The sequence below is a fragment of the Pseudorasbora parva genome, chromosome 14 (assembly GCF_024679245.1).
Source record: "Pseudorasbora parva isolate DD20220531a chromosome 14, ASM2467924v1, whole genome shotgun sequence".
Classification (NCBI taxonomy): Eukaryota; Metazoa; Chordata; class Actinopteri; order Cypriniformes; family Gobionidae; genus Pseudorasbora; species Pseudorasbora parva.
The window spans coordinates 34,133,078-34,156,146 of record NC_090185.1 but is presented as its reverse complement, the minus strand read 5'-3'; the positions used below and the strand labels follow the sequence as shown (position 1 = coordinate 34,156,146).

The 23,069-nt window shown below is 36.1% G+C and overlaps 1 protein-coding gene across 3 annotated transcripts in view; it reads left to right on the top strand.

Annotated features, from left to right (window-relative positions):
- Nucleotides 1-23,069, top strand: part of grm7 (glutamate metabotropic receptor 7) — a 354,975-nt gene that overhangs the window by 202,544 nt on the left and 129,362 nt on the right. For all 3 annotated transcript variants that reach the window (XM_067416302.1, XM_067416303.1, XM_067416304.1), the window contains one exon: nucleotides 16,803-16,940. In XM_067416302.1, the coding sequence (XP_067272403.1) occupies nucleotides 16,803-16,940 (138 nt within the window). The remainder of the gene's footprint in view (nucleotides 1-16,802; nucleotides 16,941-23,069) is intronic.

The window sequence follows — 23,069 nt, the reverse complement described above, 5'->3', positions numbered from 1 at the left end:
GGTTTTACAGCAATACCTGAGTTTAAAGGGTTAAATCAAGCAGAAATAGCTCTCTAATGCATTAATTGCAGGTCATTATTGAATAGTGATTACATTACACACACACACTGACTCAGGTCCCCTGTTAGATAGTAAATCACGACGCCTGTGTGTTTGCTGTGACATTTCTTATCATCATAAACACACTACAAAGATTTAGAGTTTTTACAGCAATACCTGAGTTTAAAGGGTAAATCAAGCAGAAATAGCTCTGTAATGTATTAATTGCAGGTCATTATTGAATAGTGATTACGTTACACACACACACTCACTCAGGTCCCCTGTTAGATAGTAAATCACGACGCCTGTGTGTTTGCTGTGACATTTCTTATCATCACAAACAAACTGTAAAGATTTAGAGTTTTTACAGCAATACCTGAGTTTAAAGGGTTAAATCAAGCAGAAATAGCTCTCTAATGTATTAATTGCAGGTCATTATTGAATAGTGATTACGTTACACACACACTGACTCAGGTCCCCTGTTAGATAGTAAATCACGACGCCTGTGTGTTTCTCTCCTCAACCCCCACAACCCCCCACTCACAATTTACATTTCAATAAAGGAGACTTGAAAAACCAGTTTGTGAACCACAGGCCAATAGAGCTCAAACTACCAATGTGGCAGAACCCTTCTCAAATAAACTAGAGAAGATGCTGGGATTTGCCCTGCCAAATTAAACTAAATTACAGTTTTTACAATCGCTAGGCCACATTTCTCAATACTTTGGTCATTTTCAAAACTTGTTCTCCAAACCAACTTTCTGCTTCACAGCAGTTATTTCACATTCAAAATCCACAAAAACTAACAAAACACTTAATTCATGTCTCAAATCAAGTGCCAATGATCCACAGTTTAGCTTGCACAGACTGAAGTTGTGATCACTCTGTGAAGAGTTTTGAAAAAGTGACCAACATTTGTTTGACAAATTTGAGAGTGCCAGAGACTTTGACTAAGGAGAATATTCTGAGCACACTGTGTGATGTTATTGAGATCTTTTATGAAACTTTTTAGAGGTGAGAAAAGTGAGAGTTCCAGAGTATCTAGCTGAAGAAAAAAGTCTGAGCACAGCATGCGATACTGTTGAGATCCCTTCTGAAACTTTAGAGGAGACACATATGAGCAATACAGTCTCTCTAGCCAAGGAGACAAATCAGAGCATAGTATGTGATGTTGTTGAGATCTCAGGTTTGATTTTCCTTTCCTCTAGGTTGGCCTTTGGTTCACAAACTGGGTTTTTAGGGCCCTATAAAATCCGTTTTATTTTTTCCCAAATTCCGTTTTTTCCGTTTCAATTTTTGCAGATTCCTTTTTTTCCGTTAAAATGTTTGGTAATTCAGTTTTTTTACCCTTTACTGTAATTTTGGTGAAAAAAGAGTTTGCTTTTAATGTTAATATAATACAACATAAAACAAAAAATAGGAATGACCTTAAATTTATCGAGGTAACAAACATCACATTTACTTTTTAGGACAAATATGATATTTGACATAACACTGCACTTCAAATACTTCAAATATTAATGGTTATTAGCTTTAAACTTTCCGGTAAAATAAATTATAATAGTTTATATAAGTTAAAATGAAAGTGCTCCATTAGCTTTTTCTTTCAAGTAATTTTTTTTTAAAAAGAACTAAAAAAAAAAAATCATAAGAATCATATTTTACAGTACTCTTAAGTACTATTAAGTAAAACATTTAAATTTGAAAATTAACATAAAAAAAAAACATTGCACCATGAAATCATGTAGTGAATTGTTCTGTGTGTTTAACAATCACCATTATGATATCCAGAGCTGTGAAAAATAAAAATACACGAAAACACAACACTGCCTGAAGTTTTTTTTCCCCAACTTCAAAGGCCCCTTTAAATGATTAAAACTAGATGCTTAATTTTAACTTTAAGGTTACTTATCATGTAAACTACCCATATAGAGCATGTTAAATGCATGTTTGGAACAGACTAACAGAGGGGAAAACGGTCGCATTTGCAGCAGATATGCATTGCTGCCTAAATGTGCACATTATAAATCAAAGCACGAGATGACAGGGGTCGAGCAGAACACCGGAAAATCTGACAGAATGGACAATATTTGTCTGTCTGTGCAATACACGAGCGCGGCTCCCACTCTCCATACGGAAAGCTTCTGCGCCGCCTGCGCGTGCAGTGTGAAACCGCCGTTAGCGTCGAGTTTCTTAACTTTTTCGCTGCCGAAAGCAGAGCCGTGGAGACCAACTTCGCCATACTTTCATTGTTTTGAAGGGCGAGCTGAAATGACGGGAGGGGTTGTGTCGCGAAGATTTGCTTCCCCCGGTCTGCACTTTCCTCAGACATACGTTCTCCACCCACACGGCACAGAATTTCATTACAAATATGTAAAATTCCGGGGAAATCTGCGTTAACACCAGATTCCGCGTTTATATGCAGATTCCGCGTTAATATGCCAATTCCGCGATTCCGTGATCGCGGAAATTATAGGGCCCTAGGTTTTCAAGTCTTCCCTTATTTATTATTATTAAAATGTAAATTGTGTGGGGGGTTGTGTGATCTACTGTGTTTGTGGGCCCAGTTTACAGCAGTTAGTTCACCTACAAATGAAAATTAGCCCATGATTTACTCACCCTCAAGTCATCCCAAGTGTATATGACATTCTTTTTTCAAATGAATAAAATCTGAGTTATTTAAATTTATATTAAAAAAGTCCTGGCTCTTCCCAGCTTTAAAATGCCAGTGCCTTGTCGGTCCATAAAAGTGCATCTAACCATCATATAACTGATCCACACAGTAACTGATCCATAGACTAAAATACTAGCTTTCGGTTTTCAGTGCCACACGAATCACATTGCGCTTAAAGGACAACTCCGGTGAAAAATGACCCTAGGGGTAATTAACAGATGGTTATCGAGTAGATCGTTCTCTGGGATGCGGTTTCATGAAAATCGAATTTAAAGAGTTTTATCTCTAAACACAGATTAGCTTATAATGTTTGTCTATGGGGCATGGAATAAGTGAAATTAAATCGCTAGTTAATACCACTAACAAGGCTCAAAATAACCTCACACTAACAAGGCAGCATAATGAGGATCCCTACATGCAAACCGCAGCATTGAGAACTTGTTAGAGTACAAACGGTTTAATAAGAAGATACTTTCTAAAGACAGTACATTACACGTTTACAGACTGCAGCCATCTTGGAAAACAGTCTCGACTAGTCGAGCCACGAACGTTGTGCTAAGTGAGCTGATCGATAGGAATTAAGTTTGTGAAATCTAATTACATGGACTTTTTTTTCTTTTTTTTTCTCTACTGCGTTCAGTGCTTTCTTCCGGAAACAATGGCCCATATGAGATTCCAAGTCACAGTTCATCACTTAGCAGAGCGCTCGTCACTCAAATCTGTTTTTAGAGATAAAACTCTTTACACTTGATTTCCATGAAAACGCATCCCACAGAAAGAACTACTCGGTAACCATCTGTTAATTACCCCTATAGGGTCATTTCTCACCGGAGTTGTACTTTAAAGAGTAACCCTTCTTCACCCATGAATGCACTGACAAACGCAGAAGAGAGAAGATAGAGCTAAACAAAACTTAGCGTCAGGGGTTACTCTTTTCATAATAACACTAAAACACAATTTCTTTCAATAAAAATAGTTTGTTTAGTCTATAAAGTTTAAAATATGGACATTGTTCTTACACAAACGTGCCACTTTGCTTCAGAAGGCTCTTCATTACTCACGTGCTATATGGGTGAACACCTAAAGCACACGCCCCAAAAGCTGTATCTCTGACAGTCCACGAATGCTAAACTAAAATGCTAAAATTAATACAAAATTATTTTTTTAAAAATAGGAAGTATCCCAGTAAACATAGTTGCTTATGTCATAGTAGGTTCAGTTAAGTGAACATACACTTTGAGAAAAAGTAACTTTAAAATTATTAACTTATAAAAATATATATATATATATATATATACAGTCTTGTTCAAAATAATAGCAGTACAATGTGACTAACCAGAATAATCAAGGTTTTTAGTATATTTTTTATTGCTACGTGGCAAACAAGTTACCAGTAGGTTCAGTAGATTGTCAGAAAACAAATGAGACCCAGCATTCATGATATGCACGCTCTTAAGGCTGTGCAATTGGGCAATTAGTTGAAAGGGGTGTGTTCAAAAAAATAGCAGTGTCTACCTTTGACTGTTCAAACTCAAAACTATTTTGTACAAACATTTTTTTTTTCTGGGATTTAGCAATCCTGTGAATCACTAAACTAATATTTAGTTGTATGACCGCAGTTTTTTAAAACTGCTTGACATCTGTGTGGCATGGAGTCAACCAACTTGTGGCACCTCTCAGCTGTTATTCCACTCCATGATTCTTTAACAACATTCCACAATTCATTCACATTTCTTGGTTTTGCTTCAGAAACAGCATTTTTGATATCACCCCAGAAGTTCTCAATTGGATTAAGTTCTGGAGATTGGGCTGGCCACTCCATAACATTAATTTTGTTGGTTTGGAACCAAGACTTTGTCCGTTTACTATAGTGTGTTTTGGGTCATTGTCTTGTTGAAACAACCGTTTCAAGGGCATGTCCTCTTCAGCATAGGGCAACATGACCTCTTCAAGTATTTTAACATATGCAAACTGATCCATGATCCCTGGTATGCGATAAATAGGCCCAACACCATAGTAGGAGAAACATGCCCATATCATGATGCTTGCACCTCCATGCTTCACTGTCTTCACTGTGTACTGTGGCTTGAATTCAGAGTTTGGGGGTCGTCTCACAAACTGCCTGTGGCCCTTGGACCCAAAAAGAACAATTTTACTCTCATCAGTCCACAAAATGTTCCTCCATTTCTCTTTAGGCCAGTTGATGTGTTCTTTGGCAAATTGTTACCTCTTCTGCACATGCCTTTTTTTTAACAGAGGGACTTTGCGGGGGATTCTTGAAAATAGATTAGCTTCACACAGACGTCTTCTAACTGTCACAGTACTTACAGGTAACTCCAGACTGTCTTTGATCATCCTGGAGGTGATCATTGGCTGAGCCTTTGCCATTCTGGTTATTCTTCTATCCATTTTGATGGTTGTCTTCCGTTTTCTTCCACGTCTCTCTGGTTTTGCTCTCCATTTTAAGGCATTGGAGATCATTTTAGCTGAACAGCCTATCATTTTTTGCACCTCTTTATAGGTTTTCCCCTCTCTAATCAACTTTTTAATCAAAGTACGCTGTTCTTCTGAACAATGTCTTGAACGACCCATTTTCCTCAGCTTTCAAATGCATGTTCAACAAGTGTTGGCTTCATCCTTAAATAGGGGCCACCTGATTCACACCTGTTTCTTCACAAAATTGATGACCTCAGTGATTGAATGCCACACTGCTATTTTTTTGAACACACCCCTTTCAACTAATTCAACTAATTGCCCAATTGCACAGCCTTAAGAGCGTGCATATCATGAATGCTGGGTCTCATTTGTTTTCTGACAATCTACTGAACCTACTGGTAACTTGTTTGCCACGTAGCAATAAAAAAATATACGAAAAACCTTGATTATTCTGGTTAGTCACATTGTACTGCTATTATTTTGAACAAGACTGTATATATATATATATATATATATATATATATATATATATATATATATATATATATATATATATATATATATATATTTATTTTTTATTTTTTTTATTTTTTTATTTTATTATTATTATTTTTTTACAGTGAGGACAATACAGTGTTATATTACAACTACTGACAGACCGTCCTGAAAAGCACTGTTTATTTCATTTGTATCATATCTTTTGTATTTATTTGTGCTTTCACTTGTAATGTGTTTGGGCTAGTGGTTTAGATGTGCTCTTGAAATTGGAATAGAGAATAGTGTGTGTTGAGTTTGCTGCTCAACCCCCCACCAGTAATTTACATTTCAATGCATGAAGACTCTCACAGGTGAGACACAGAACCTCACTACTGTTACCTAATGTTACCAAATACACTGCCAAATTAAAATAAATTACATGATGAAATGAAATTACAATCGCTAGGAAATATGTCCCAATATTTAGGAGAACTGAGTGAGGAGTTTATAAATTTGCTAACCAACTTTCAGCTTCACAGCAGTTAATTTTACATTTACAAATCAACTCATTCTTACAGAGCACTGGCAGCACAGGTTTACATCAACACAAACATCAGGAACATTATACAATTAAAATGTCTTTACAAAACTAGAATGACACTCTCTGCTGCTTATAATTCACTGCATGCTTACATTACAGTACAACATTATTCCTAAGTTTCCTCTTTTGAATGGATGGTAATGGACTAACACTTGTGTTGGTGTTCAGTTTCATAAAAGTTGCTTTGATAGTGTTTGATTTTTTTTAGCAGGATAAATTGCATTACAATATTACTGTATACATGTTGTAAATTGCTGTCTCATTCAGTTTTGTATTATGTTATTGTTTTGTCCATAAGTTTAACACTTTTGAAAACAGCATGTAAGGATGTGCGAATTGGCCTGTAGAACAAAGATTTGATTGTGTTTGTGTCAAAGTGAGAAAAGATTTCAGGTAAATTGAAAGATGTTGCCATTGAATGCATTTTTTGCTAAAGCAATGTTGATCCACAGTTAAGCTGTGATATAAAATGTTCTTTTACAAAACATTTCTCAATAATAAACACACTTTTTCAACTTTTTCAACTCTTCACACAGTGATCACAACTTCAGTCTGTGCAAGCTAAACTGTGGATCATTGGCACTTGATTTGAGACATGAATTAAGTGTTTTGTTGGTTTTTGTGGATTTTGAATGTGAAATAACTGATGTGAAGCAGAAAGTTGGTTTGGAGAACTGTGTGAAGGATTTTGAAAATGACCAAAGTATTGAGAAATGTGGCCTAGCGATTGTAAAAAAATGTAATTTAGTTTAATTTGGCAGGGCAAATCCCAGCATCTTCTCTAGTTTATTTGAGAATGGTTCTGCCACATTGGTAGTTTGAGCTCTATTGGCCTGTGGTTCACAAACTGGTTTTTCAAGTCTCCTTTATTGAAATGTAAATTGTGAGTGGGGGGTTGTGGGGGTTGAGGAGAGAAACACACAGGCGTCGTGATTTACTATCTAACAGGGGACCTGAGTGAGTGTGTGTGTAACGTAATCACTATTCAATAATGACCTGCAATTAATACATTAGAGAGCTATTTCTGCTTGATTTAACCCTTTAAACTCAGTTATTGCTGTAAAAACTCTAAATCTTTACAGTGTGTTTGTGATGATAAGAAATGTCAAAGCAAACACACAGGCGTCGTGATTTACTATCTAACAGGGGACCTGAGTCAGTGTGTGTGTAACATATTCACTATTCAATAATGACCTGCAATTAATACATTAGAGAGCTATTTCTGCTTGATTTAACCCTTTAAACTCAGGTATTGCTGTAAAAACTCTAAATCTTTGCAGTGTGTTTATGATGATAAGAAATGTCACAGCAAACACACAGGCGTCGTGATTTACTATCTAACAGGGGACCTGAGTCAGTGTGTGTGTAACGTAGTCACTATTCAATAACTACCTGCAATTAATACATTAGAGAGCTATTTCTGCTTGATTTAACCCTTTAAACTCAGGTATTGCTGTAAAAACTCTAAATCTTTGCAGTGTGTTTGTGATGATAAGCAATGACACAGCAAACACACAGGCGTCGTGATTTACTATCTAACAGGGGACCTGAGTCAATGTGTGTGTAACGTAATCACTATTCAATAATGACCTGCAATTAATACATTAGAGAGCTATTTCTGCTTGATTTAACCCTTTAAACTCAGGTATTGCTGTAAAAACTCTAAATCTTTGCAGTGTGTTTGTGATGATAAGAAATGTCACAGCAAACACACAGGCGTCGTGATTTACTATCTAACAGGGGACCTGAGTCAGTGTGTGTGTGTAACATAATCACTATTCAATAATGACCTGCAATTAATACATTAGAGAGCTTTTTCTGCTTGATTTAACCCTTTAAACTCAGGTATTGCTGTAAAAACTCTAAATCTTTGCAGTGTGTTTGTGATTATAAGAAATGTCACAGCAAACACACAGGCGTCGTGATTTACTATCTAACAGGGGACCTGAGTGAGTGTGTGTGTAACAATCACTATTCAATAATGACCTGCCATGAATACATTAGAGAGCTATCTCTGCTTGATTTAACTCTTTAAACTCAGGTATTGCTGTAAAAACTCTAAATCTTTGCAGTGTGTTTATGATGATAAGAAATGTCACAGCAAACACACAGGCGTCGTGATTTACTATCTAACAGGGGACCTGAGTCAGTGTGTGTGTAACGTAATCACTATTCAATAATGACCTGCATTTAATACATTACAGAGCTATTTCTGCTTGATTTAACCCTTTAAACTCAGTTATTGCTGTAAAAACTCTAAATCTTTACAGTGTGTTTGTGATTATAAGAAATGTCACAGCAAACACACAGGCGTCGTGATTTACTATCTAACAGGGGACCTGAGTCAGTGTGTGTGTAACGTAATCACTATTCAATAATGACCTGCCATGAATACATTAGAGAGCTATCTCTGCTTGATTTAACTCTTTAAACTCAGGTATTGCTGTAAAAACTCTAAATCTTTGCAGTGTGTTTATGATGATAAGAAATGTCACAGCAAACACACAGGCGTCGTGATTTACTATCTAACAGGGGACCTGAGTCAGTGTGTGTGTAACGTAATCACTATTCAATAATGACCTGCATTTAATACATTACAGAGCTATTTCTGCTTGATTTAACCCTTTAAACTCAGGTATTGCTGTAAAAACTCTAAATCTTAGCAGTGTGTTTGTGATAATAAGAAATGTCACAGCAAACACACAGGCGTCGTGATTTACTATCTAACAGGGGACCTGAGTCAGTGTGTGTGTAACATATTCACTATTCAATAATTACCTGCAATTAATACATTAGAGAGCTATTTCTGCTTGATTTAACCCTTTAAACTCAGTTATTGCTGTAAAAACTCTAAATCTTTACAGTGTGTTTGTGATGATAAGAAATGTCACAGCAAACACACAGGTGTCGTGATTTACTATCTAACAGGGGACCTGAGTCAGTGTGTGTGTGTAACATAATCACTATTCAATAATGACCTGTAATATTCAATAATGTAAATACATTGGTGTACCTGACAATAATCTTAAATGAGAGATGTGGACTGATCATATACTGTAATTATGAAGACACAACAGAGAATGAATTTCTTAAAGAAATGACTTTTCTGTAATGTATTAGGTATTATGTCTAAGGTATATTGTGTTTGTGTGTGTGTGTGTGTGTGTGCCTATTGTTATACCAGATGCCTGTGTAAACAAGTTAACTTATTTTAATGTGTTGACTAACATACTAAAGCACAAGAAGACTTGTGGACTAACTAAGTGTAGTGTGTTACTTGATGTTACATCTTGTAACTTTATTGCGACTGTGTAATAAATATATTTAAAAATAAATTAAAGTATTAAAGTATATTTTAGGTTACAAATAAATACTTCTCAGTACATTCAAAAGAATACAGTTATTATAAAAAGACATATTATTACTTGACACATTATATAGTCTGTACGAAGCTTAACTGCATTTATGTTATTTATTTGTAAAGACATGTAATGGTGGAGATGGCATATATATATATGCCAAATGCATATATATATATATATATATATATATATATATATATATATATATACATAAAATGAAGACAGACTTGACTGCCAGCTCACTTCACATTCACACACAGCTCCACTGCAGACTAATGGAGGTCCCCTGTTGGATAGGTAGACAAACACACAGGCGTCGTGATTTACTATCTAACAGGGGACCTGAGTCAATGTGTGTGTAACGTAATCACTATTCAATAATGACCTGCAATTAATACATTAGAGAGCTATTTCTGCTTGATTTAACCCTTTAAACTCAGGTATTGCTGTAAAAACTCTAAATCTTTGCAGTGTGTTTGTGATGATAAGAAATGTCACAGCAAACACACAGGCGTCGTGATTTACTATCTAACAGGGGACCTGAGTCAGTGTGTGTGTGTAACATAATCACTATTCAATAATGACCTGCAATTAATACATTAGAGAGCTATTTCTGCTTGATTTAACCCTTTAAACTCAGGTATTGCTGTAAAAACTCTAAATCTTTGCAGTGTGTTTGTGATTATAAGAAATGTCACAGCAAACACACAGGCGTCGTGATTTACTATCTAACAGGGGACCTGAGTGAGTGTGTGTGTAACAATCACTATTCAATAATGACCTGCCATGAATACATTAGAGAGCTATCTCTGCTTGATTTAACTCTTTAAACTCAGGTATTGCTGTAAAAACTCTAAATCTTTGCAGTGTGTTTATGATGATAAGAAATGTCACAGCAAACACACAGGCGTCGTGATTTACTATCTAACAGGGGACCTGAGTCAGTGTGTGTGTAACGTAATCACTATTCAATAATGACCTGCATTTAATACATTACATTACATTAACGTAATCACTATTCAATAATGACCTGCAATTAATACATTAGAGAGCTATTTCTGCTTGATTTAACCCTTTAAACTCAGTTATTGCTGTAAAAACTCTAAATCTTTGCAGTGTGTTTGTGATGATAAGAAATGTCACAGCAAACACACAGGCGTCGTGATTTACTATCTAACAGGGGACCTGAGTCAGTGTGTGTGTGTAACATAATCACTATTCAATAATGACCTGCAATTAATACATTAGAGAGCTATTTCTGCTTGATTTAACCCTTTAAACTCAGGTATTGCTGTAAAAACTCTAAATCTTAGCAGTGTGTTTGTGATAATAAGAAATGTCACAGCAAACACACAGGCGTCGTGATTTACTATCTAACAGGGGACCTGAGTCAGTGTGTGTGTAACATATTCACTATTCAATAATTACCTGCAATTAATACATTAGAGAGCTATTTCTGCTTGATTTAACCCTTTAAACTCAGTTATTGCTGTAAAAACTCTAAATCTTTACAGTGTGTTTGTGATGATAAGAAATGTCACAGCAAACACACAGGTGTCGTGATTTACTATCTAACAGGGGACCTGAGTCAGTGTGTGTGTGTAACATAATCACTATTCAATAATGACCTGTAATATTCAATAATGTAAATACATTGGTGTACCTGACAATAATCTTAAATGAGAGATGTGGACTGATCATATACTGTAATTATGAAGACACAACAGAGAATGAATTTCTTAAAGAAATGACTTTTCTGTAATGTATTAGGTATTATGTCTAAGGTATATTGTGTTTGTGTGTGTGTGTGTGTGTGTGCCTATTGTTATACCAGATGCCTGTGTAAACAAGTTAACTTATTTTAATGTGTTGACTAACATACTAAAGCACAAGAAGACTTGTGGACTAACTAAGTGTAGTGTGTTACTTGATGTTACATCTTGTAACTTTATTGCGACTGTGTAATAAATATATTTAAAAATAAATTAAAGTATTAAAGTATATTTTAGGTTACAAATAAATACTTCTCAGTACATTCAAAAGAATACAGTTATTATAAAAAGACATATTATTACTTGACACATTATATAGTCTGTACGAAGCTTAACTGCATTTATGTTATTTATTTGTAAAGACATGTAATGGTGGAGATGGCATATATATATATGCCAAATGCATATATATATATATATATATATATATATATATATATATATATATATATATATATATATATATATATATATATATATATATATATATATATATATATATATATATATATATATATATATATATATATATACATAAAATGAAGACAGACTTGACTGCCAGCTCACTTCACATTCACACACAGCTCCACTGCAGACTAATGGAGGTCCCCTGTTGGATAGGTAGACATCGGTCACACACAAACACACACAGCTCCATTAGAGTCTATGGAGGTCCCCTGTTGGATAGGTAGACATCGTTCAGGTCCCCTCTTGGCATATTTTTAAAAAAATAAAAAAATGCTTATTTGAAGTTATATTATGAATAAGGACCTTAAAAGAAAATTTTGTATGTGATTTTTGTTTCTTCAAAATGACTAGAAACACAGGTCCCCTCTTGGATAGTGTAGAGTGATAGTCCCCTCTTGGTAATATAGACGTGTATGTGTGTGTGTGTGTGTGTGTGTGTGTGTGTGTGTGTGTGTGTGTGTGTGTGATGTTTAATGGGTTTTTTGATGGGTCTTTGCATTTAAATATACATTAGGAAGGTAAATTATGGATGTGACTCCATATGTAATGGATCAGGGCAAACTGTATCCCCATAATTGTTTCATGTCTATTGCTTTATTGAACAGTTTCATGTCTAATGTAGTTCCCCTATGGCTTCTGAGTAATGTGAAGTCTTATTTTAGATAGATTGTTTATATTTATATATTTAAAAAAGTGACATTGTTGGATAGCAAGGACAGTTCATGAATCTCACCATGGAGGAGGTTCACGGGCTGCCTGCTAATTGCTTGGCAACAGAGCAGCTGTTGAACGCGTTAAACAAAAGGTGAAGCTCTGAGCTTTGTCCTCCAGACACGGAGAAAATGACACAGACAGGCCTTGGGGAGTTTCTTGTGTACCATGCTTGTGTACAAATAAGCTGCAATTAGTAGAATTTATGAGCGAGCACGCAAACCTGCTGAGGATCCGTTTCTGAGTCAAGTACGCCTGTGGAGTGATGTGTAGAGCACATTTGGTCGAGGTCATCTGACAAATAAACCGAAAACATGTATCAATCAGCCTGAAGAATAATTTAGCTTAAGGCCACAGAAGCATTTATGCCGTGATATTGGGTGTTAAACATAAAACATGAGTAGAGCAAATTTGATTGTAATTTGTTCATTTTACAACGCAGCATTTTATGTAAGAATAGTTTCATGAACTACTTACAGAGAAATTCGTTCTGCTTGGATTTTTATTGTGAATCCTCAATTGAATTTTGTGATAAAAGTGTGACAGTTAAAATACAAATTATTTTACAAACGATTTACACAGACATTCTTTCTGCTTTACTTTCAAGAATGGCATTTATGTGTTGTTATGAGCACCATGGCTTTGCAATTACTGCTAATACTATGTTGTGCTCATGTGGGCAAACCACCGTCGAATCCGGCTTACTTATTCCCCCCTCCATTGACTGAATTTTCTAGCTATCAATGTTTTCACTGTTATACGGTAGGGGGCGCTATTACACATCTTCTATTACAGAATCTCTGGAGAAAAAAACAGGTGGAGAAGAAGCAGAAACAAGTGATAGAAGACTGCTCACACAAATGTAAAATAGCGCAATCAACAAACAGTAAACAGCATAGAAATCAAAACTGCCTTATGTTACCAAATGAAATGTCGAACCCTTGAAGAGGAAACGACTGTGGTACATTGGTGGTGTTGATGCACTCGATCTACTCCATCTATGTTTTGATAATCGTTCATAGTTTGACAAGAAAATGATTTTCCCAACTTTTTGTTTAAAATATTGCCTTCCTTTATGAAACTTACTCACATTCAAGTGTTGATAAAAAAGAATGCATGATGCTATAATAAATTTTTTTTAAATTATAGTACAGTTAAAGTTATATTTCAAGTATAAACATTTTTTGAACATTTGAACATAGTAGTAAACCAAAAGTGCAAAAATATTATATAAATAGTAAATAAAAAAGTATAATTTTATGTTCACTTTATGAAAATTTACAAGTATACTTGCAGTATGAATCTACTAAACTAGTAGTTTACTGAGACCATACTTCAAATTATACTTTCATAAACTTACTATTTGTAATAAAATAGTAAACTACTAGTATACTTATAAGTTCAATTGTAGAATACAGTACAAATGAGAAATGTAGTTGTGCATTTAAATTTACTACTGTTACACTAATAGTGCACTTAAACATATACTTGTATGTACTAAATGTGGGCCAATTTAAAGGACAACTCCGGTGAGAAATGAACCTAGATGTAATTAAAAGATGGTTGCAAGGTAGATCGTTCTCTGGGATGCGTTTTCATGAATATAGAATGTAAAGAGTTTTATCTCTAAAAACAGGTTAGCTTATAACACTAGTCTATGGGGCACAGGGTAGTGAAAGTAAATCGCTAGTTAATACCACTAACAAGGCTCAAAATAGCCTCACACTAACACAGTAGCATAATGAGGGTCCCTACATGCAAACCGAAACATTGAGAACTTAGTAAGTGTACAAACAGTTTAATAAGAAGATACTTTATAAAGTCCGTTCACGGACAGGTGCCATCTTGGAAAACAGTCTCGACTCGTCGAGCGACGAGATCTCTGCTGAAGATGAACTGTGACTTGGAATCTCATATGGTCCGTTGTTTCCGGAAGAAAACACTGAACGCGACAGAGAAAATAAATAAATAAAAATAAAAATGTCCATGTTATTACATTACACAAACTTAATTCCTATCGACCAGCTCACTTAGAACAGCGCTCGTGGATCGATTCGTTGAGACTCTTTTCCAAGATGGCGCCTGTCCTTGAACGTGAAATGCACTATGTTTATAAAGTGTCTTCTTATTAAACTGTTTGTACTCTTACAAAGTTCTCAATGCTTCGGTTTGCATGTAGGGACCCTCATTATGCTGCCGTGTGAGTGTGAGGCTATTTTGAGCCTTGTTAGTGGTATTAACTAGCGGTTAAATTTCACTACCCTGTGCCCCATAGACAAGCGTTATAAGCGAATCTGTTTTTAGAGATAAAACTCTTTACATTCGTGAAAATGCATCCCAGAGAACGATCTACTCGGTAACCATCTGTTAATTACCCCTAGGTTCATTTCTCACCGGAGTTGTCCTTTAATCCCAAACAGTATTTAAATACTTACATGTTTACTACTAGGACACATTGACTAGTACACAAAGTATACTTAAAAACATACTTGAACATTACTTAAGTATACTTCATGAAATTAACTTGTAGTATACTTTTTTCGTAAGGGTATATGTGTCCTTTGTAAGCAAAATAAGCTTTTTTTTAAATGGTTAACAATCAAAGCATTTTTTTTACATTGTTGTGTAAAGTTTTATGAAATGTTTACACAACTTTATTCTCACTGTGTTGAGCATGTGGTTGACATAAACCAGCTACTGTAAGACATGTTCTTGGGTCAACATATTTTGTTAATCCTGGAATAACATTCATGTCCAAAAATGTAGTCCTAGTCCTACCCTTAAACCTACCCCTACCCAAGTTATCCCTAAATCAGAAGGATAGTATAGCTAAATAACACTGCTGTAGAAGCACCGATCGCTGGTTGTAAGCCTAAACTTATAAATTGTAAACTTGTCCCTCAAATCTGACTGGTTGATTGAAATGATTTCCCATGGTCAACAAAGATGTTGTTACGACTGTACATAGTTCTCATGTGGGATATACTGGTTCAAATCTGGCTCGCAACAGTTCACAATTACATTCCCCATCTCTCTTTGCACATTTAGCCCAACATGAGCTGAACAAATTTCTGTGTGAATCTTTTGTATTGCTTTTTCAATTATAATGCAAATGAATAAATGCATTCAATTCAAATCAGACTCGCAAATAGTTCAGAAAACCATTCTTATGTCAGTTTGTTTGAATAAAAATGTATTTGAAAATGCACATTCTTATGATAATCATGTGGGATATCGAATCTGACTTGTAAATGCTAATTTTCACTATTTCTCCCCATTATTTTTTTTACTCAGTCTACTTTCTCCCCCAAAAAGTGTCAGTAAGTGCTTCAAAAAAAGTGCTGGTGTAAGTCAGTTGCTTGTTTTGCGTGCACGTTGGGTACCTTGATTCTACCGATCACAGAAGAAGTGACTGACTTCACCACCAAGCTACGACCCTCAAGATGCCAACTCGGGGCATGCAGCTTGGGAACCACAGATAGGCCGACTACTTGTTCCGATTCAAGAGTATGCAATGCCCAGGAGTGCATTTAAGTCTTCAGCTGCATTTGTTGACAGGCTTAGGGCAGCTCTGCTTTAGCAGCTTAATGATAACACCTTATCTCTTTCTTAACACTTATTTTCTAGTGGGCAAGGCAGACCCGGACTCACTTTCTTTGCAGTCTGCAGAGTGGAAGTGAACAAAGTTTAAATGAGCTATGACTATGTAAGGTTAGCCAATGCCTCTGGCAAAATTAAATGTTCGGCTGACCTTTGTCCTTGTAGCTACACTCTGGATGAAAGCCTCATTACGCCACAAACCTATTTAGATGAGGCATGCTATTAGCTTTGATGCCAGACAACAAGGACAGACTCAAAAGACTCTGGGATCCAGATTGATAAAATTATTATTTGTCTGCTGATGGCGAATTTAAATTATTTAAATGCTAAGCTATCCGACGTAAAAAATGTCAAGTAAGGATGCTAATGATTAAGTAGGCAAAACCGATATGTTGCGTATTCACACTAAGAACATACAATTGTACAGTTTATAGAAAAAAAAATATAGCCATGAATTAATCAATCATATTAATTAACATGAAAAAAAGTAAAATATTTACTAACTGCCATGAGAGTGTTAGAAATGATAAACTTGCCACTGTTCTAACATTATTAGTTAAATATCTGGTTTCGTCAGTAGAAGTACTAAGGCACATGGTTATTCATGGAAAGTTACTGATTACCTGATGCTATTGCTAATCGTGCTGCCTTGTCCTTTTCAGGTTTTGACAGCTACTTTACATCACGCACACTGGAGAACAACAGAAGAAACGTCTGGTTTGCTGAGTTCTGGGAAGAGAACTTCAACTGCAAGCTCATGAGTTCCTCAAAGAAAGAAGACACTAGTAGAAAGTGCACAGGTAAACGTTAATAGCATTTTTGGTTCCAAAAAACACATGCAATTCTTTCCGCAAAGTGTAAAATCCTTGCTGGAATTCTGCTTAAGCTAATAACTCTACAGAACTCTCAGGTACATGATAACTGGCTTACACTGCAAAAAATGCTTTTCTTACTTAGTATTTTTGTCTTGTTTCTAGTCAAAATATCTAAACATTCTTACATTAAGAAACATTTACTAGACAATTAAAAATGATTGTCTTGTTTTGGGAAGAAATAACTCAAAATGAAGAGAGATTTTGCTTAAAATAAGCAAAATAATCTGCCATTGGGGCAAGAAAAATAATCTTGTTTTCTGTTTGAATTAAGATTATTTTGATTACCCCATTGGCAGATTATTATTTCCAGCTCGTTCTGTTATGCCTGTTTCACACATGCTCAGTTTGCTGTGTGTATGTGGTGCATATTTTTACTGTACCCATGTTAACTGGTTAGAGCTTACACATTGCACGTGGATGCATTCCTGCAGTGTGTTCCAGGAGCGGTGCATATACAGCAGTACGGCTATCGTTTCTGCACCGAGTCTATTTTTTTTCTGTGCTGGATGTGCTGAATTAAAGTGACAGCACATTGTTTGCATTACAATAAACATGTATGGATTGTTAAATTGAGTAATTTCTTGTCTGGCTATCACCAGACCAAGCTTTATTTAAGATTGAACACTGGACTGGGGAGTCTGCTCTGCATTTTCTACTGCACAAGAGGTGTGATAAACGAGCATTATTCAAATGACTCCGTATGCAATTGGATAGCCCTTTAACCAATCAGACTACAAGAGGTGTGATCAACAGGCAACGACTATGCCATTATTTCTCTATCTGTCATCATGTTAAACTCGCCAATTGCGCACCAGGTGAATCAACCAGTCTGTGATTGGCTCCTGCAAAAGTGTAACGGAAACAGTAGAAATTAATGTACAGGTTTCCAGAATGAGTTGCAGACTGATTAAATTGCCGGCAGATCAGGCTGGGTTTACCCAGTCTAAGTAATGTCACCACAAATGCATATATTGAAAAGTCTTCTGTTTCAAAGTCAACTCATGGCTTAATTGCCTTGGGTAAAGCAAGGAAAACAATACATTTAGATAAATAAGAAGACATAATGGAGAGCACTTATCCTTTCTTGGAGGTGGAGAAACAAATTGCTTTATGACCTGCAGGTTTTCTTGTAAGAAGATTTTTAAATGAAAAAAAAAGGGTGAGAGTTTGCTTTTTGTCCTATTGTAAGATTTATTATTATTATTTTTTATTATTATTATTTTTTTGTGATTTTAGGCTGTAACCAATAAATGTAAATGTAAATGTAAACCAATTTAAATGTATTTGCACTTGCATGAACAATGTAATATAAGCCTATAGCTAAATCTAAAGTACTAGGCTATATAAATATAAAGTAATTAATTGAATAAAACATTGTTTAAATGTAGTGCGTTTAAACCTGATATCTGGTATATCAGTGTACAGTATACAAAGAGAATTGTAATACTGACAAGTCATGTTCAGTAACAACTTTTAGATTTTAAATAAAAATTATGAATAAATGCTATGTTTGTGATATACAACCCTGGATCAGTTGCGCACTGGAAACGCATATGTGAAAGTACAACAGCACAACAGGCTAGAGTAGAAGGAGTTGGCTAAGGTAAACGCCGCAAAACATATGTTATGACCAAACATTAGCGATTGGTTATGGCAGATCCAGAGTGGCTCTGTGCAGATCCAAAAGTTTTAAACTTCAACAGACTACCCACTTTCAAGGAAGTCATCACTCATCAATGGAGAGTGGCCAGACTTTTTGTACAAATGAAATGGCAACAGGCTAAAAGGGAACCACGGTGTATGTAGATTGAAATTCTAAGGAGATAAAAAACATAATGGTACATTATAAAAGTTCTTTATACTCCACTGAAAACATAGTTAAGTATATTACATTTCTGTCAATAGATCCTCATAAATACTACATACTGAACCTTTAAAGGTGAACTATGTAGTATTTTTCCTGTAAAATATCCAAAAAACCCTAGTCCGGTGTTATATATTTTGTTTAGTCGAGTACCTACAATATCCCAAATGTTTCCAACTATTTGTAACTTGTGAGAAAATTGCTATATTAACTAAGAACCGTTTCAGCATAGTGTCTGAGGAAGTCGTCTGTCAATTGCGTCATATCTGCGTTACCCTCGGTTTCGGGTTTTATTTGGCAGGAGCGCTTTACTCTTAGCAGTGTGAACATGTGAACGCACGGAGTAACGTCATAACATGATTTTCAACACACATTTAAATGTATCTAATATGATAAACAGAGCTGCATTACCTCATAATCATAACCGAAAGAGCGGATCAGTGCAGGCACCCGGCGACTGTGTCCCGTCCCGTCATTATAAACATCCCGTTGTTTGCGAGGCGGGTATTTGTTTAACAATCGCTCCAGCAGCTCTGCTCAGCTCCACAACACTTGGTCCTGCTCTGCTTTACACTACAGTAACGTTAATAACCGCATGCATGAACATGATTTCTGCCCGAGTCCTATTTTCCACCGGCTGTGAGGTGAAGACCACATGTCCCAAGATACTGCGCTCACACTTTGCGTAATCAAACTACGCCTTCGTTTTGAATAGGCGCCCTCCAGTGGACGTAAAGTTGCATAGTGCACCTTTAAAACTGTTATTTATTTTTATTAGTTATACTGTTATTATTTTTATGCTTCATTTGTGAGAGTTCAATTAGGTGCTCACACCTGCGAATTAGGTGCTCAGACCTAAGGTTTGAAGAGACTTGAGTGAAATCAATATACGAGATTTGTGGCAAAACCTTTTACAGTGCTTTAGTATTGTTGTCTTTCAATGCGTATGATATTTTATACTCAGAAAGTAAAACTGGCATGACATTCATTAAGATGATAAGTTAAAACATTTTAAAATACACCTGCAGACTATTTTTCAATCATGAAATTTGTCATTGAGGATTTCTTAAAAGTACTGTGCAAAAATCTTGTCTCGTCTTGAGAGCTAAGTGTCTCATCACACCCCTAGACTTTAGCATAATTAACAGCAACAAACCAGCCTGTAATACAGTACTTGATTAAGGTGGTGAGGCTGTTGTTTTTGGAACATGATGACTGGCTGACCACATAAAGACTTGCTTGGACCAGCTAATAATCAGCTTAGACCAGCTAATAATCAGATGCCATGTTCAAAAACAAAGCTACCAGCTTTAGCTGATCCCAGCAGGGAGTTACAAACCTGCCAGTCTATATTATGCCAATTGCTGCAGTGAATGGAAAATATGAAAGTCACTAGGTTTCCTATGCTGTTCTTTTTTTTTTCTTTTTCTTTTTTTTTTTCGTAAACCTGAAGTACCCTGTCAGGCTCATTGACTCTGGCCTATTAGCACTGTGTTTCTGAATTTAAAGCACATTCTTCTCTGTAAAAGAGCTCTCAATTACATAAGCTTCCCTTAGTTCATCATGGCTAGTTCAGGCTGACTGGTTCCCAATTCCCGGTTAGCTACAAGACAGAGTACACGTGCATGAAGACTGTCGACTGACATTTGGGAATATTCATAACAGGTTAGCTAAAGTATGCACAAAAGGTTGTTTTCTTCTCTTACTTTTAATATTTTAGGTGAAGGCAATAATCCAAAATTGAGCAGAATGTTACATTTTAAACAATGATATACATAATTACTAAAGAGTTATTTCTAAGTCATAAAATCATTTTGAAATTGTATATTGCCTGTATTTTATCTTGTAGCCTGTGGTTAAGTCAATATCTGCACAAGGGGTAAACACTCTGGAGTATCTAGAGTAATTAATGTAAGAATCAATACTATTGACTACATGCTGATGAAATGAAAAGCATGACTAAAAGAAATTGTTACCCAGAATTGTTCTGTATTGTATAATCCGTCCATTCAAATTTCAATGAGACATATGATGCTTGTACAAAGAAATGTATTAATATGTGACCACATTAAAAGTGTGACAACACAGTTAATTCACTAATGACTGTCACATAGGGGAAACCACATAAGGGGGGTCCTTGCTGCAGGACTCAGATTTTAGTGTGAGGACCTAATGCAGTACCAAAACTGTTTATTGCACAAAATGGAATGGTTTCATACTCTCGGCAGCTAATAATTCACTGCACAAAACACATTGGAGCACAGTGCAGGTCTAGCAGCTCTTATCAGCTTACCCTAAATGGTCCAGGTCAAAATTGAGTCCTCTAAATAGTAACCATCTGATCTGCTATCTACACCACATTGAGCCAACTTGGATCAGGTATAACTGTGACTGCCGCCTACACATTATATCAAGTTCGTAGTAGCATAGCACCAGCCTCAGACGGACCGCCGGCACGCCCACAGATCGCCCACAGTCTGTTTTTGCAAACTGTCTGATGCACATTGCACACAAAGACTGAAATCTGACTGAAAGTCGTTGACCTTGCTAGTCACTGTTGTGCATTTCGTATCCCATGATTGTCTATTATTGTGGTACTAACTTTTTTTGTGTATTTGTTCCCACTAAATGGCACAAAAAACTAATTCTGATTGGTCACTTTTTATGTTGTATCAATAGACATTTCTTAGCTAAGTGGCCAGTGTTTGGCCAAAGTTGCAGACAAGAAATCTGTTCAACTATGAGAGACAGAATGAGCAACATTTTTTTTTAAATCACATTGCCTGATTTTTAAATAATTTATTTGCAAATTATGGTGGAAAATAAGTATTTGGTCAATAACAAAAGTTAATCTCAATACTTAGTTATATCCCCTTTGTTGGCAATGACAGAGGTCAAACATTTTTTTTAAGTCACCACAAGTAATTTAAACACTGTTGCTGGTAGTTTGGCCCATTCCTCCATGCAGATCTCCTCTAGAGCAGTTATGCTTTAGGGCTGTCGCTGGGCAACACAGATTTTCAACTCCTCCAAAGATTTTCTATGGGGTTGAGATCTGAAGACTGGCTAGGCTACTCCAAGACCTTGAAATGCTTCTTACAAAGCCACTCTTTCGTTGCCTGGGCGGTGTGTGAGGGATCATTGTCATGCTGAAAGACCTAGCCATGTTTCATCTCTAATACCTTTGCTGATGGAAGGAGGTTTTTACTCAAAATCTAATGATACATGGCCCTATTCATTCGTCCTTGTCCCTTTGCAGAAAAAAAGCCAATGCTTCACAGTAGGTATGGTGAAACTCAGCATCTCAGCATTTCTCCTCCAAACACGACAAGTTGAGTTTTTAACAAAAAGTTTTATTTTTGTTTCATCTGACCATATGAGATTCCCCCAGTCCTCTTCTGGATCATCCAAATGCTCTCTAGCAAACTTCAGATGGGCCCAGATAGGTACTGGCTTAAGCAGGGGTTCCTGCTTAAGCCAGCATTTGAGTCCCTGGTGGCGTAGTGTGTTACTGATAGTAGCCTTTGTTACTTTGGTCCCAGCTCTCTGTAGGACATTCACTAGGTCCCAACGTGAGGTTCTGGGATTTTTGCTCAATGTTCTTGTGATAATTTTGACCCCACGGGGTGAGATCTTGATTGGAGCCCCAGATCGAGGGAGATTACTAGTAGTCTTGTATGTCTAATTTTCAAATAATTGCTCCCACAGTAGAAATGGGTATAATATATTTCTTTACACCAAGCTGCTTACCTATTGCAGTCTTCCCAGCCAACAATTTTGTTTCTGGTGTCCTTTGTCAGCTCTTTGGTCTTGGACATGATACTGATAATTGGACTGATAATGAGTTCAAACAGGTGCCATTAATACAGGTAACAAGTGGAGGACAGAGGAGCCTCTTAAAGAAGTCACAGCTCTGTGAGAGCCAGAAATCTTTCTTTTTTGTATGTGACCAAATACTTATTTCCCACCATAATTTGCCAATCAGTTTGTTAAAATTAGAAAATGTGATTTTTTTTTAAAATCTACCTATGATGAAAATTACAGGCCACTCTCATCTTTTTTAAGTGGGAGAACTTGCACAATGGGTGGCTGACTAAATACTTTTTTGCCCCACTGTATGTATATATGCAATGCAAATTGGCTGGTTCTCCCCACCCCGTTTTAAGAATAGGCCGGAGCTTTAAGAGCTC